The 18,031-nt window shown below is 39.2% G+C and overlaps 1 protein-coding gene across 2 annotated transcripts in view; it reads left to right on the top strand.

Annotated features, from left to right (window-relative positions):
• npas3 (neuronal PAS domain protein 3) overlaps positions 1 to 18,031 on the top strand; it is a 370,655-nt gene that overhangs the window by 195,941 nt on the left and 156,683 nt on the right. For both annotated transcript variants that reach the window (XM_080870618.1, XM_080870619.1), the window contains one exon: positions 2,527 to 2,609. In XM_080870618.1, the coding sequence (XP_080726744.1) occupies positions 2,527 to 2,609 (83 nt within the window). The remainder of the gene's footprint in view (positions 1 to 2,526; positions 2,610 to 18,031) is intronic.

Raw genomic sequence — 18,031 nt, 5'->3', positions numbered from 1 at the left:
TCCAAAAAAGCACACGGGAGTCTTGCATATGAGCGTTTTTATTGGTGTGTGTTTAAATTTGCTGTAATGAGGTCTGCAGGGAGATGAGGACGGAGAGTGGGTAGAGAGAAGAACATTACCTCAGGGCACAAAAATCTCTCTTTTAGTGGGCTTTAATGCCCCTCTGTGTGCCTGTCTCGCTCTCTGTCACTGTCTCACTCTGCTTTTTCTCCTGTGCTGTCCATTTCCATTTTCCAGCTGTCTCAAGGCTTAGACATTAACTGGTAGCACTTTTTTTTTACAAATACATTCAATTTGCTTTGCATTCAAACTCATTTTGAAGTCAAAAGGACTTTTAATAGTTTTATTAAGTTCTTTAAAAGAAAAAAAGCAGATTCATAAATAAAATTCATATTGGCTGCTTGAATACTTTAGATGCTTTTGGGAACCATCTTGTTCAAGGCTTTTTTTAAGTTACCGACTGTTGTTGAATTGATCTTTTTCTGGCCTATATTAATGATTGAACTTTACATTATGCACTTAGCGACAGCACTGAGGTCTCTCTCCCACCGTCAGTCTTTTCTCTTTCTTTTTGTCTTCTATCGAGAAAGAGAAAGCGAGAGAAAGACAGTTTAACCTCAGGCCAGATTTTACACTGACCATCTCACTTTTTCTCTCCTTTCCTCCCTCTATCTCTCAAGCTGTTGTGCTTTCTGACTTTGTCTGTAGAGAGAGTTTTGCCCTCAGGGTGAAATTTTAGAAAGCTATAAACTGTTTCACTCTCTCTCTCAACTCCTGTCTGTCTTTTCTGCCTTTCCCTAGCTCTCTCACTCACTAGAGATAAACAAATGATGGACAGGAAGATGAGAATTAAAAATAAAAAAGAGGAAAAAGGGGAAAAAATGGCAAAGGAAGAAAAAAAAGCAAGGGAAAGAGGAAAAGATTCCCTCCTCGATATTCCTGTCACTCACTGAGGAGCTGTTGTGACATTATCCGTTAAAAAGTTATTTACGGTGCATGAATTTGGTATAAATGATGTATTTAGCCCCTTTAGCTATGTGCACAGTTATAGGGGGCTGTAAGTACACAAATTATAGCCGCCTTCTCACACTGTTTTGATATCTGTGGGGTTTTACTATAATGGATGTTACATATGAGAACATCAGAATCCAGCTTTGAATTCACGATGCAGATGGATGGTCACATGAATATTTGTGGAAATAATGGCTTGAAGGATAAAAACAGAAAGAGAGCTTAAGAGATAAGATGAGAGATGAGACAGTACAGACAGCCCTTGAGGTCATTATTTGTTTTCATGTCCTGCCATAAGGTGTTTTAGTGTTGCCAGCTTGTGTTTCTTAGCAGCTTTGCAAAGGGGCTGGTGACTGCGGCATTGGTTTGGAGTTTTTTTGTTGATTTTCTATGCAACTTATCAAATGGTAACCTGATGTCACAACAGTCTGCAATATAGTCACGACCTACTGATTCGTGTTTCTGTACACAAAACTTTTTGCGCATTCCTCAGCATAAATTTCAATCTCATGTGTCCCGATTAAAAGGCAAGTGAAAGTCAGCATTTGATGGTTGTATGTTTGGTTGAAGATTCAGTCGACAGATCAAAAAAATACCATAAATATAATGCCTTTCACGTATTTTAAAACTTTTTTCCTGGTTACTATGGTGACAACTTCCATCTTTTTCTACACTCCTGATACAAAATATATATCCTCAATGCATTACTGAGATGCATTACTCGCAAAAAAAGAAAATAAAAAAATAATAGGACATGGGAAGAGTAGTCACTGACTTATGTTTTTTTTAAAAAAAGGTAATAATAACTTTGAGGGGAAGCATTTGCGAAAAGCATTTGTGAATGATCGGTGGTGATTAAAACATCAACTTGGAAGCTTTTCATGATACAGAGGTTAAAGTTCTGGCTACTTTCAAACCCCATCTACTCCCGTGGTCACATAAACTGTGAGAAAATGCAACATGAACTTTCTTTGTACCTTAGATAAAGATTGAGGTCTAATGTCAACCTTGTTTATTCAATGTAGACGATTGAATAAATAACCTTGTAATTTTGAAGTTACAGATTTTATGAAACAATTTTTTTTCACGTAGAGATACTTGAACTTTGCTTGCATGAGAGTGTATTTAATTATAATATATAATGATGTTGCATTACAAATACGTTTTCCTTAGATGCTGTTGCTTTGCCAAATGATGTCACTGAATGAAACCTGTTAGTATTATTAGTAGCTCATATGACCTGAAGGATGGGGCTGATTTAGCGAGTGCAACTGACAATGCTAACCTGTGGCACTAATTGGGACTGTTCAGAGCTGAACTCACTGGTTCCTCTTGTCTTGTGCCATGTGTGTTTTTGTCATGCTAGGCTGTATAAACGTGAGTGTTTGTGTGTTTGTGAACACGTATTCGTGTGTGAGTGCAGCTTTGCTCGTATCAATGTGTCTGAGTCTCACCAGTCTTCTTCTGTCCTGTCCTGTGCTTTCTCTCTCCTTGTGTGCGTGTGTGTGTCTTTAGCTATCGGTACCCAGCGGAGGAGAAGTCCCAGCGCCATTGCCTCTGAGATCTTCGAACCTCACCTAGGAAGCCACATTTTACAGGTAGGAACTATTCACAGCGGATAAAAACTCATCTGAACTCATCTTTGGAAAAAAGCTTGGAAATGCATGTGGATACAGCAGGCCTATTTTTCTTCTGGTTCCACAGTATCACGCTGGACACACATGGACACACTCTTGGTCCAGTAAATTTTTCAGTGGCTTTGGTTTCTGATGAATAATTCCCAGTTATTGTTGCTTGGTTGCATCAGGCATCAAGATGCAGAATGTGTACACTCTACACACTATAAGCACACACACACACACACACACACACACACACACACACAAACCTGCTCAATATTGTGGGTAAACAGTGCTCTTTACAATTTTACATTAACTTGATTAACTTTTCTTTGTGAAACTTTCAGCAGCCATGTGATATTTTGCTCTTAGGCTGCTGTTTTGATGGTTTTAAAGTGAAATATCTTAGAAAATGAACTGATCAAGAAGTATAGAGATTCACAGTTCCACCAACCCTCTCGTGCTTGGACCATTATTTGGATAGAAGCATCAACCTGAAACATTGTCGTTGATGTTTTAAGGATTAAAATTTCAAAGTCCTGACATATGCAATGTTACTTTAGTTAGCAGACTAAGGGTCACATTTAATAAGTGGAGCAAATTAGCATGTGGATGCAATCACAGACAAATGCTAAAAAAGTGTAACGTTTTGGGGGTATTTACTCTTACTCTAGGAAAAGTAGCACAAATTCACCAATAAGCAGTTCTGCTAATAATTAGTATTTTACTTATAATTGACAGATATGGGTTTCCAATAGATACAGCTTAGCAATAAAGACTAAGTAGAAAAAACATATCAGGTCTTGATTTTCAATTTCTTATTTTCTTACTGTGACTCATGCTAACAGTAGTTTTTAAAGTCTTGGGCCAATGCAAGTACTGTAGTAAGTAAGTATAGCCTAATGCAAATGTATGACAATACTAGCAATTTCTGTTTCCTTTACCAAGTTTTTCTTTCATGTAGTATTTCTGTTTTCTAGTCAGCATTACATCCTGAAGAGCTCCTAGTGAGCCCTTTAATGAATTACAAGTAATGCTCTATATTCTTTTATTTCCAATTCCCAAGCCCTTATAATATTATAGTCTGACATCCAAATCCTATAAAATGCTTTTTTTTCCTCAGAAAGAGGATTTTACACCAGTTGTTATCTGAATTATTTCTTATGATTTGCCTTTGAGCTTTTCTGAAGCTATATTATTCTCAATAATGTACCTCTACATTATTAGCACAGTGATTCCTCATAATTCACCCTCAGATTTTTCAACACAGCCAACTTCCTCAACATCCAGCTGCTGCTGCGGCTAAGCTGAATTCTTAAATGGAATTATGAAAGTATGATAATGACTGGGTTATCGCTGTTCGCTCCCTCGGGTTTGTGTGTGTGCAAAAATGTGTGTGTGTCTTGTAGTTTTAATCCCTAGCATGCTCCACTCCATATCTGTTTAACATACAGCCCAAAGGCTGAGCTTTTAACATCACAACCAGGCTGACGCGATACCACAGCTGATAGGCGCTGGTAATCTGTGTGTGGGTGTGTGCGTGTTATTAGATATGCAGTATTTGTAAGTGCGTGTACATTTCTGAGATGATTTTTTAAACCTTCAAGAATGTTCTTTTTTGTTGCTAGTGCATTTTAAAACATTTAATCTAAGTGTGTGTGTGTGTGTGTGTGTGTGTGTGTGTGTGTGTGTGTGTGTGTGTGTGTGTGTGTGTGTGTGTGTGTGTGTGTGTGTGTGTGTGTGTGTGTGTGTGTGTATCTGCTTCAGTTACACCTGATTATTATTATAATCTGGCTGACACCAGTAAGCCTTCGCTATGGAAAAATCCACACTTTTCTAATCTCCTTGTACTTTTTTATCCCTTTATCATATTCAAGGATCCTGACAGAAAAGTCTCTAGCAGATATAAAAAGTTAATTGCCAACTGTAACACCCTCTCGTTAAAAACAAAGCAAAACAGCAACAAAAACAAAGTGACACTGACCATCTGTAACAATAAAGCAGGAAATGCTTTGTTTTAATTGGGTAATTCTGGAGAATAAAAATAGATACATTATATACATAACTGCCCTTAATTATCAAGTTGAGAAGCTGGACTTCCGGCATGCTTTGACTTGCAAAGTGCCAATAAAGTAAATATGCTCATCAGCTACATTGACTTTTGATAGGCCATCAGTCATCTGGTAAGTGGACAAAAACAAAAGCAAAACCAGGAAATTGAAGCTTTACCAACTGAGTAAGCATACTTTGTCCCAGTAGTTGCATAGAAAAACACAGGTGTCACTTTGCTTTGGTTAGGTTCGAAAATATAAAACCAATATGTTTAGGTTCAGATTTGGAATAAAAAAGCAGCATTGTGGTTACGGTAAAAGTTGCACAGTTGGAGCCTATCCCACCCACATAGCAACACTGGTATGGCCTGGATCTGGGCCACACAATGTGCTTACACTCGGCCCACCTACCACGAGGAATGATGGCCCTTTGGTGGCCCAGATGTGGTTTGCCAGAGGTGGCCCACACATGGGCCAGCACAAGGCCCGTTGCAGACACACTGGTGGCCCTGTGCTGGCCCAGAACAGTTTTAGCTCTGGCCCCAGATATCAGCCTAATGTATACCTTAATCAAGCCATGTAATAACAACATGTGCCGGAACATAATAGTGCAAAGTAAGATGATGAAACTCTGTTCAGACAGTGAATGGACTGATTTTTATATAGCACTTTTCTACTCTCCCAGATTACTCATAGTGCTCTATACAACATGCCACATTCACCCACTTTCTCTAAACTGAGTGCTTCCTTTACATTTATACTTTTGACATGCAGACTAGAAGAGCCAAGGATTGAACCACTAACCTTCCGATCAGTAGGGAACCTGCTCTACCTCCTGAGCTACAGCCACCCAGTAGGAAACATGAGTAAACCCTCACTAGGTTTTGGATAAAGTGTACACTCACAAACCTGTCAAATTTGCATGTGAAACGTTGGCTACCATAGCTGTATAGTATTGCAACATGGCATTTGGGTCTTCTAACTAAAATAGGAAAATAGGAACATAAATAGTGCCATCATTGCCAGACCTGGCCCACATCTGGTTGACATACACCCTGCCATGACACCAGTCGGTCAGAAGTGCCATCTTGATGCCGGATCCGGGGAAGACCTGTGTTCTATGAGCTTGGGCTACATAAACCAAACCATAATCGAGCCACGTGTGGCATGCCATCACATAAACAGTGCTATCTATGCCAGGCCTGGCCCATATCCTGATGACATAGCACTTACTATGCCAGAAGTCAGATCTGTCTGCTATGTGGGCAGCTGTCTTAGGGCGAGAGGAGCAATTTAGAGTTACCAATTAATCTCATCCCACTAATTGCCTGTCTTTGGAATGTGGGAGGAAGCCGGAGTACCCAGAAAGAACCCAGGCAAACACGGGGAAAACATGCAAAGACATGTAAAAGAACCTGGCCTAGTGGTGGAATTGAACTTCTTGTTTTGAGGCAACAGTGCTCACCACCGTGCATCCGTGGAACCTTCATCGTAAAAAGTAAAGCTGATTACTGTTTTGAAGCACACAACTGTCTCCTTTGCTATATTTTAATCATTTTGTTAAGCCATCTGTCAGCCCTGATCACTTTCATTTTTGGAGACATGTCACTTCACCTCACCCTTACCTCTGGTTAAAATCACAGAGGTTAAGTTGGTATCCGCCTAGACTGTGTTTGTGTGAGTTGCCTAGGTTTGGAGATACCTGCTATAGAAATGTCTTTCTTTTGAATGTAAACAAACTAAAGCGCCCGCTGCAAATATCTTTAAAGAGCTTAAAGGAAATATGTTGTTCATCATTAATCATTGTCCAAGGTATTTATGTTTAATCTTGAATCCTGCAAAAGTGGCAAAAACTAAAACCATTAATTCTTGGAAACCAAAATGAAGCAAAAAGAAACCAAAATATGAGACGAAAACTAATCCGCATAATATCACATATGCTAAGCTGCCTGACAAACAAACAAACAAACACATTAGACAAGAGTAGTTGGAAAAAATGACAACCCCTGCCAAGTTTTCTTAGTTTTGTTAGGACACTCTTGATGCTCCAAAGTCTAAGTCATTGTTGGTGACTATCCTTACCTTGATCTTTTGGAGAAAGACTAGGAGAAAAATGTAGGTAGTTTTTGATGTGTCAGAATGATTCTTCTCTTTTTATTCCTGACTGACAGCACTTGGTAGAAAGGTTAATCTGTTTGCACAGGGTTAATGATCATGGTTAGGGGTTTGTCAGAGGATGACTTGACAAAGAGCTTCACAGAACTTTTAGGAAACACGCTCTAGCAATCCCACAAACAATACCAGCCACAGCACCCACTTACACAAAGCTCATTGGGCAGGTGGCAAGGACCAGTTGATCCTGGGGCTTCAATGGTGATCAGACACTCAGGGGTGTGACAGACCTGAAACAGAGCGAGTGAGGGCTCTCTTAAAAAGTACTTCAGGAGTCCGTTTTTGTAACACTGGGGCTAAATGTAACTAATCTGATCCTGCAAAGTAACATGCTTTACATATAAATGTAGTGGAATTTATTTAGTGACATATAATTTAAATCACCAAAAAGTGTTTGATGACAGCGTTACTGTCCAGATTGTCACACACGAATTTGGAATTGCGATGGTTTCCATGTTTTGCAGCTGGTTTGCAAATAGCAGTTCCAAATCTGACAATCATTAGATCGCATACTCAACTCTCTTCTGGTGGTCAGTCGACATGACTATCAAAGCTTCCAATGCAAACACTCTGCATGAGCGACTCGCTGGCAGCCAGAGGGTGCTGTTCCCAATGTGAAAGCACTCAGGACGTCATGCAATAGTGTCACATACAGCCGCACCTATTGTAAGTCCTTGTACCATTTGTTCTTCATCTGTCCCGTGTTAATCCTTCAGACAGCTGCGGCGCAGACCGAGTATGTCGCCGTGACAACCATCTCCCTTCTTCCGCCGCTGTGCACATCATGTTGTCATGTGTGAGTGTTAACACGAGCCTGGAACAAGTGGAGCCGCTCACGCTGTGTTGAGCATCGCTGCCGTCTCGAGCCTGTGTGCCAGTGTGCCCGTGTGAGTGTAAACACCATGTTCTGATCCTGCAGCTCAAGACACTAGACATCCCATAATACCTTGTTATAATCCCTAGAGAGTCACTATGACAACCATATGAGTCAGATCCCAAGGTAGATTGAAGTAGATGTGAGATTGAAAGTGACACAAACAACGTGGACCTCCCCTCACCTGGAAGTGGGGTGTGTGTGCGTGTCTGCATGTGTGTGTGTGTGCACGTGTGTGTGTGTGTGTGAGCCTGTGAGAGTGATAGTGAGAGAGAGAAAGCATGAAACTGAAATACAATGTGTTGGAGGTATGTGGGTCAAAAACTACAGCAAGGTTGTTTTACATTCCTTTTTAACTCTGTTGCTGTTTCTGCTTTTACTCTTCGACTCTGGAGTAATAGTTATATTCTTATGTAACTTACAACTTATCACAGACATTAAATTAGTCAATAGTGTACAATATGTTCATAAGCTATGTGTTTCTTTAATTTCTGTCGTATAGAGTAAAAGTAGTGAGTAAAGTAAAAGTTCATTTTTATAGCACATTTCAGAGACAGATGTCACAAAGTGCTTCAGAAGAGAGGTAACAAAAATATACATATACATTGTTATAGTGATGGATGCTACTGTCGTTAAAATGTTAAATCGTCAGTTCAGTGTTTGTATAAGTAATCCCTATGAGTCAAAAGTGCTTCACTTGTTTTGTCATGTTACAGCCTTAGTCCAAAAATCTTCAGCTCAAAATTCTATGCACAAACAAAGTGAACGTTTGCTTGAAATTCTTGCAAATTTATTGTACATAAAAATAAATAAATTACATATACATATACATATACATATGTATTCATTTGTTGAAGCAGCAATTATAGCCTCAAATCTTTTTCAGTATGGTGCTAAAAGCTTGGAACAACTATTTTCTCCCATTCTTCTTTGCAGAACCTCTCAAGCTCTAAATCTTTGTATGGGAAGCATTGGTGCACAGACATTATCATTCAGTAAGAAGGACTAGATGTTACAGTCCCTGATAATGCATTGCTTTAGATGGAGAGATTCTTGAGGGATGGCTGTTATGAGGAAAGGCAGCCCAGAAACTTTGTCAGCAGCACACATCGTTGTGTGCCTCAACTTTCGGTCTTTTACCCAGGCTAATCTGCCATTTTCCTCCCTTGGTTAGGTTTAGGGATTAGAGATCTGATCTAGCTTATCATTTTAAAATTTGGGCCACATCGTGAGTAGTGGACCAGATCTCTCCAGACATCTCCAATCGGTTTCTAGTCTAGGTTCTGACTGGGCCACTCAGTGACATTCACAAAGTGGACCCAGAGTCACTCCTTTGTTATCTTGACTGTATGCTTAGAGTATTTGTTATGTTAAAGATGAGTGTAAACGAACCACGGCAGACCAGACGACATGTACGCTTTTCAGCGTCTTTAAACACCTTATTACCACGATTGCTGTTCACACAGTCAGCTTACAACCCGACACACACACCACAATTTCACACAACAACACAACGACAGTCAGCACAGACTTTTAAGGCGTGATTGTGGATGCTGCTCAAGTGCGTCCGCCACCCCTGCAGAGGCACCGCAGACCACACCCTGCCACAATGAGCCTTTGCACCAGCATCTCAGGTCCAGAGCACCCCAGAACAGTTTATATGTTAAGATGTCTCTACTAATTGCTGCATTCATCTTTCCATTGACCCCAACTAGCCTTTCCATTCCTGCTGCTGAGAAAGATCCCCACAGCATGGTGCTACCGCCATGCTTCATTGTAGGGATGGTATCAGATCAGGTGGTAGAAATATTTGAGAGACAATCAGTGGAATCGGGTCATGGCAAAGGCTTGCAAAAAAGGTCATATTTTTGTTTTTCAGATTTACTAAATTTGCAAGAATGTCAAACATTTTTTTTCTTTTGTATTATGGTGTATTGTATGTAGAATTTTGAAGTGAAAAAATAATTTAATCCATTTTGGAATAAAGCTGTAACATGAAAAAATATGGAACAAGTAAAGCACTGTGAATTCTTTCTAGACGCAGGTATCATAGAAACATGCGTACTGGCAATGACACACATTAATTCACAAAAGCTAAAGAAGAGATACATATTTGTGTTTCCACAGAAGTGACATGCTGAAGCATTTCTTTATTTTTATGTTCCCCTGATAAACAGAAAGTCAACTTCTCTCACAGTTTATATAAAGTAGATGTTACTTGTTTTGTTGCCATGGTGCAGTTCAGTGATTGGCCACGTTGTTGCTGAACTACCAGAACAAACAGACTGTCAAGAGGAAACAGTGCTTTATGTGCACACATGCTCCTGTGTGTGTGATGTAGTATCCCGAGTGTGTTTCTACATCGTCAGAGTGTGTGTTTGTGTGTGTGCGTGGCCTTTTCAGTGAAGAAGGAAGGCCGATGTGTTGGCGGCAAATTGGCCTCATTAATCTCCCGCTTAATTGATTGTGAGAAGTTTGAGGATGACATTTTAAGAAAGCGTGGCGGACGGGGTATGGCATGATTGATTTGGCTAAAACGCAGCGCTAATGAATGCCAGCCAGTCACTTAGGTGGTAGAGACCAGACACTAATTTCAGAGAGATTAGGCCAGAGAGGTTGATAATGCTTAATGAAGAGAGAGAGAGAGGGAGTAGTCATTAAACAGGATGTAAAGCTCTATGTGTACTCTCCTGTCTCTGGTCTGACTTGCTGCGTGTGTGTGCTGACAGAGATTAAATGAGTGAAGGCTTTATTTGTATGAACTTTATTACTTTATTACTCATACTACATACAAAATAGAGATCTGTATTGGACCAACTTGAATTCATTGTCTTGGTAGAAATTATTTTTCAGGCAGAAAATTATAGTGTGCAAAACTAGTGACACAGCTGAAGTTCAGAGTTAGGGTTCACCATCTCCCAATCCAATACGCTTGTTTTGAATACTTTCTGCTGCCAGATTAAGTCAATTTGGATTTAATTTTTATAGTTTCAGACAGATAAAATGTCAATTTAAGCAAGAAATTAAAGTTTATTTATTAAGCGGCCGGCCCAGATTCGAATCCAAACCGCGGCACTTTGCCGCGTGGCTTCCCCTCTCTCTCTCTCTCTCTCTTCCTCTGCTTTCCTGTCAGTCTCTGCTGTCCATATCAAATAAAGCCAAAAAAGGCCAAAATTTTTTAAAAAAAAAGCACATTACATAGCAAATGGAAGTATGGTGTGACCGTATGAAAACTCTCTACATTTAGTGAAAAATTAGGGACTCGTTAGCAAGCAAATTCCAGCATACAACAAAAGGAACCAAGAACTTGTTCTTCAGTCCACCCATTCCTGAGACATCCATGAAAATTGCCTGGTGTCTCTGTAAGTATATTAATTGATATTAATGCCTTCACCATTGTCTACATTTAACCATCAGAAATAGTGCTAAACTTTTACCCTAATTCCAAATTTAACTCATAATGTCTGTATTTGATTGTACATATATATATGTACTGTGCCAAGTGTCTTCAGTCAGTTAATGATGTTTGGATGAAAGGTTCTCAAACAAACTGCAACCCACAATCAGTTCTACATAGTCTTGTTTTGAACAATCAAATACAGACATTATGAGGGTGCTTCCTTATAGCTACCCTCAGGCTGTACGATCAAAACTCTACATGAGCAATCTAGGTCATCGTCATGGTTCGCACTTGGTTTACAAGATCTACTAGTTTTTGCAACTTAAGTTATATATTTAATCCATCTGTATGGTTTGAAAAGGTCAGTAGTTCCCAGATTTTGTGGTATTTCTTTATAAGCCCACATTTTTTCACAAGTTATTTGCAGTTTAATATAAATAAGTCTAATCCAAAACACAACACAAAAGAAACTCTGGAAAGATGCTTGCAAACTTTTTTTTTCTAATACTGATATTGATTATGTTCGCTTTCAAGTGGATCCAAATACAGAACAATACAGAGCTGGAATGTAGTACAATGAAAATTACCTTTAGACGAAAATTGCAACAACAAAATTGGAAAGAAAAAGCTCATTTCTAATGAGATATTATTGTGCTTATGCTTTAAAAGAGAAAAAAAACTTTTTGAAAATTAAACTTTTATTATTGAGCTGTAATTTTATAGAAACTGGAATACAGCTCTAGGAGGAATATAATATATTACAACGTTTTACCCTTTTAACTGCTTTAGTGAGTGGAACGTCAGCAATTATAACGCAACAGCATCTTTTAGTTGAGCAGGTCAAGAAGTCAGCGGAAGTTTAGTTGTTGTTGTTGTCAAAATGAAAGTTGTTTGGACTTGAGGAGATTGATGTTTGGTGTTTTTTAAGGCACCATGTGGTGTTTGAAGATGAAAAGGCAGCGGACAGACGGACAGTGATTAAACAAAGAGGGGAGTTGGAATAAAATAAAAAGTGTGTGTGCGTTAGCCCAAAATGTGTGACCAATTATAAAGTGATTGATGAGGAAAAACACAGTGTGTGTTTTTATGTTTACTATCATTTAAATCAGCGCTACAAAGACAAAGAAAGTGTGTGTGGTTTTGTGTGAACTTGGCAGGGTAAGTATGTGAAGGGAGGGAGTGCCACACCTGTTCCAAACACAGCCTGTGTGCTCATTCGTCTCTTCTTCTCTATGTGAGAATCAAACTCACAGAGCGCATCAGGACAACCTGTCCATCTGCAGCAAGAAGACAGAGAGGGAAGATAAGAGACAAATGTGACAAGGGAAGACAATTGAGCGATATCAGTGAGATATAAGAGTTATCGTTCAATTTGTCATTAATTCTGAAAAACTATGAACGGTTTCGGTGTTTCATCATCAACGCGTCTTTCTGTAAACTTTGGCACTCAAGTGCTGCCATATTGTAAATTATAGAAGGTTCTGATGTATTTACTCTATAATTCATTTAATTTAGCATTAATTTAGCATAAAGGCCAGCAGTGCACAATTCAGTTGTGTAACTATGTAAGCTAAAGTTAAACCATCTTGCTTGAATGTTTCACTGGAATTATCATAACTCACAGGGGATTGATTTTTGCCCCTAAGGTGTGAAAAGACTGATGTGGTATTGTTATCACCCTACCAAGCAGGTGGACACCTAAGTTTGTGAATGCGATAAAGAGGCGATGTAGTATTTTCAAAATGATACCATATGTGCATCTAATAAAAAATCTTAGTCAAAGGTCAGAAGTATTCTGAAAATCAATACCATAACTGCATCTACAAAAAGTTGCAGACTCCTTCTAATCTCAGTGACCTTGAGCTCAAAGTCAAAGTTCAAAGGTCAAGTTCTCTTAAAATTTTTGTGAATGCGATAACTCGACAAGGAATTCACCCAGGATTCCCAAATCAATATGAGAGCTGCATCTATAAAAAAATCTTTGACAATCTCAGTGACCTTGACCTCAAGGTCAGAGTGAACTTAAGAACAAGGTAAAGTATGATTTTCAAACTGATACTATAGGTGTGTCTACTAGCAGGCTGAGGGGTAAAACTGACGGTTTCCAGTATTTTCAAGCTTTATGTTAGCTTTACATTCGGGGCAATCAATTGGCCTAAAGAGTGTGAGTAAACCAAAAGTTTTGGCTCCAAAATGGTGAATGAAAGAGGGCCTATTGAGATTTTTGTATCCCCTGTCATAAATATATATCATTATGATGGTGACTGTTCATACTAAACATGACCAAAGTTACTAGTAGAGGTCAGTGGATGCACACATAATCACCTTGTGAGCCAAAAACATCCAAAAGGGAGTCAGATCACAAAGACTCCAATATTAAAATGCCCAACTTTAGAGCATGAAAAAGGATATTTACAGCTTGGTGCAAAAGAGATAGATAATGAGTGTCAGGTATACTTACACATTCAGCAGGCATTGATTGGTGTCTATTAAGTGTCACCCCACGAATTGAAGCGCCTTGAGGCAACTTTTGTTGTGATTTGCCGCTATATGAATAAAATTGAATTGAAAAAATTGAATTGAATTTGAGTAACTGAACTGGACCTCTGTAATGTGTTCGTGCTGCTGGTGGAATTCTCTGACCAATATTAAATCTTGCTGTGTGGAGGAAACCGTCCAAGACGCTTGTGTACTAATTACCACCATTATGTCCACCAGTGCATCACACCCATAGTTTATAAATGCATCGTGATAACCAAGCTTGCTGGCATTAGCTGATATCTTCGAACTCAATTCTTTCATACATATATGGTAAAAAAACAACAACATGGTGGTGGTCAGGTTTACATTAGGTTTAGATGCTAGAAAGAGAAAGATTCATTTTTTTAGGTTAGTAAATGTTTAATTTCAATGAGATGTGAAGTATAATAATATCGAGGAAGTCTGTATATCTCTGTGTGTTTTCATTGCTAATAATCAAATTAGTAAAATTCTAAACTTCTACATATCGTTAAGACGGCTTCATCAGAATTAAGGCAGCATATCTATAACAAAAGTCACATGTTAGTATTATGACAGATAAAATTACTTACCTTACATTTAAATGATCATACATTAGGAGGGTGTGTTATAGTTTTAATGCTAATGGAGAATCAACATAGCAAGAAAACCTGAAGTGCTACCCTGCTTGACACGAATCAAGTGTTTGGCGCCTTCACCTGCAGCTGTTAACCAACCGCTGCACTCTGCAACGTGTAAAACAGATGTAAGGTGCTTGCACGTTGTCACGCCGATGAGGGGGAAATGAAAGACGACAGCAATGGCACACAGATGCGACACTGCTTCCTGTCACCCCGTCAATCAAACTGTCACCCAATGAGTGTCACCGTAGGTAAAAATTAGACGTGGAGACAGGAGAAGACACAGGCATGACAGGACAGCTCTGCTGCTCCCAGTGGATTATGGGAATATTACTGTGGAGATTTAGAAACTAAAAGTGATGCTTGTGTACGACATCTGACAGGCAGACAGGCAACTAGAAAGACAAAGTAGAAGTCAGATGGATGAGAAGCATCCAGACAGGAGGCACTTACTGAAAGAAACCTAGATTAAAAGTACCATCCTATAGTTTTTGCATGTTTTAACTGCTATTGTATTCATTTGCCATGCCTGGCTTTGGTATCATCACCACTGTTAAAACATAATCTTTATAGATATGATGAACTTGAATTTGATAATTATCAAATACAAGATTGCTGTTGGTAATTAGTCTAAACTGAAGATGCTACCAAATCTGTTTACTAGATTTCTCTTTCTTAATGCTTGGAAATTGTTTAAAGAAATTTACTGGAGATTTTATGAGTAGGTGTGAAAAGGAAACTGAAAAAGGAAAAAAAAATTTTTTAACGCAACTTTTGCAAAAAAAAAGATTTACTGTAACGCAGCGCATCGGACAATGATGGTAGCTAAACTAGTAAAATTCTCCTTTAAGCTTTTATTTTCAGCTAAAAAGCTTCTGATTCACTACTGCCACCCTCTGGACTGGAGTAGAACTGACCTTTGTTTTACATGTTTTTGAAAGCTAAAGTTTCTTCTTCTTCATCTCATTTTGACCCACCCACCCGCTCCCTCCAAAAAAAACAAAAAACAAAACAACAGCAATAAAGAAAAATCACATCTGAAGTATGTTGTCAATGCATTTTAATAATGTATCATACTGAGTGGAATAATAGTACTCTTGTCCACCAGTATTGAATATTACACGCAGGCCTTTGTCAGTTGAAGTATTTATATTTACATATTTTACTCACCCTTTCCCTGAGCATTGAACGAGGCCTTGAGATGAATTTTTTAGACCTGCATATTCAAAAGTGAACAGATTTCACACACGCACACATACACCAAGAAGTGGGTTTCAGGCAGGTTTCGCCATACTGCATGCACAGATGACTCCAGAGGCCTAGCATGACCTGGCGGCGGCGAGACTAAAGGTCACGGTGATGAGCAGCGAGCCTCGCATCCTGATTACCCCAAACCCCCCTCTCTGACTTCCTGTGAGGTCCTGCAGGTTCATTAGCAGTGGGAATAACTGCAGAAAGACAGATAGAGAAAGAGTGAGAGAGGCAAGAGGTCTGAACCAATAAACGAATCGTCCAGAGAGAAAAGGAAGAAAACGAAGGTGAGAAGAAGGGAAAAAGAAAAAAAATTATTTATGCAGTCAATAGGCTGCAGCTTGTCTGCATCTCTAATTGTTTGATTTTATAGGCGGGACGGGCTCTTTAAACAAACACACTCTTATGCTAATGGAAGCACGGCGGTGCCCTCCTAGCTGTGTCTGGTGGGAAAGTGGACTGGGGGATTATGGGAGTTTTTTGGGGAGGGGGGCAGGGAAAAGCTGAATATCATTTGTATAATTAAAAATGACAGAGGAAATGGTCCACTAATGTGCACACACATGCACACGCACACACACACACACACAATCAGCCACTTTGTCTTGACAGGTGGAAGGGGAGGAGGGAGTAGGGAGGTATAAGGGGAGAGGGGAGGTTAGTCCTGATTGCTGTCAATCAAGCAGTCCGGTGGGAGGACCGGGGAGGCAGCCAGATCGCCATGAACTTTGACCCAATACCTGGCCGACGTGATGCCAGTATGTGTGTGTGTGTGTGTGTGTGTGTGTGTGTGTGTGTGTGTGTGTGTGTGTGTGTGTGTGAGAGAGAGAGAGAGAGAGAGAGAGAGAGAGAGAGAGAGAGAGAGAGAGATTGACTGAATTTCAACAGGCTCAGGGCTGAGTGAGAGAAATGTAGTGTGGCACAGAAGGGGAAGTGAAATGGATTAAAGGATGAAAGTCCACAGAAAAATGAAGACCGGAATAAAGGCAGGACAGAAGTTAGTGGCACCAAAGTATTAAAACGTTATACAGTTGTTATCTTAGCTTCAGGTTTGACAACTTGGCAACTCGCTAATATCAATATTTACCTAAACAACTAATATATAACTATAATATAAAATGAAAATGGCTAAAATGGTGTAATAATTGATTGTTGATTCAGCCTATGAATTGTAAGTATAAGAAGACACATCATAACCTCAAAGGACGTCTTATGTATATTAAGACCATGAAGTAGAAAACAAAAAACAAAGTGACAGATAACTCAATACCATCACCATAAACCTTTCTACTCTTTAATGTATGGCTGATATTATCCAAAGTGGAAAACAAGTACTACTGTAAACACATTGTATTAAATCCACAACTTCATTGCAGTTTATTAACTAGTTTCTGGCGTCATTACCCTCTTGTAAGTGTCACCAAATATGCCCATTTCCTTTCATGTTTTCCCCATGCTATTGTACACCAGATACAAAAATGATGATATTCATAACAAATGACTCGCATGTAAATGACATTTATAGAAATTATCACCTAAAGTTCATTATGATGTTAATCTGCCTCAAGCAGCACATAAACCTTTATAAAACTTTATTGACGTTTATTGAATTTTATACACATATTAATCTTTGGTTACACAGGGAAACATTTGCATTAGAATCTAACACATCATGCAGTGTGTTACATCTGCCTGAGCAGGAGGCACAACTTTAAGAAGCTTTTAAGACATTCAGAGTTGCATTAATCAGTATTTTTTTATGCCGACAGTTATCAGTGGATCAAATGAGAGTAGGTGTTCATGTAAAACCTGTTGCTCATAGTCCTAAACCCATGCAATAGTTCCCCGTCTCTGCAACACCCATTGGTTTTCATTTTTTTTGCTTCATTCTAGAACCCTCATCCAACCTGCTTTCAGCAGGATCAAGTAGGTGTATATAACATACAAGTCAAAAACTGAAAATAATTTGGGACTAGCTGGTGAAGATACGGCAGCTGAAAGCTACAATAGCGGTGGTGACTAATGTTGAAGTACAAGAACGGCAAAAAATTTGACTCACAGTCATGAAAACCGATTCAGCAGAATGAACATATTACTGTGTTCCAGGTCTGCCAATTCACATTTTCATAACTTTATAAGGAGCTGAATTTGTAAGATGTCATGTACACAAGTAGTATGTCCCATGTGTCAAATAAATCAATTGATGTAGCTTTAAACAGCTCAAATAAATAATGAATGAAAAGTCATATTTGTATTGTGTGTGTGTGTGTGTGTGTGTGTGTGTGTGTGTGTGTGTGTGTGTGTGTGTGTGTGTGTGTGTGTGTCAGACACCAAGAGAGAGACAGAAAGAATGAGCGAGAGATCAAAGGAAACAGAGGATCACTAGAAAGCCAAAGTGACAATTGAACAAATGGCAGCAATGAAAAGACGATCAGATTATATCTCTGTCCTTCTGTCGCTTTGTTCTCTGTGTGCGCATCAGCTTGTTTCTGACTGCATGCGTGCGCACACCG

Source organism: Rhamphochromis sp. 'chilingali' (assembly GCF_963969265.1).
Source record: "Rhamphochromis sp. 'chilingali' genome assembly, chromosome: 21".
NCBI lineage: Eukaryota > Metazoa > Chordata > Actinopteri > Cichliformes > Cichlidae > Rhamphochromis > Rhamphochromis sp. 'chilingali'.
The sequence above is the reverse complement of the archived record's forward strand: the minus strand, read 5'-3'. Positions and strand labels throughout refer to the sequence as shown.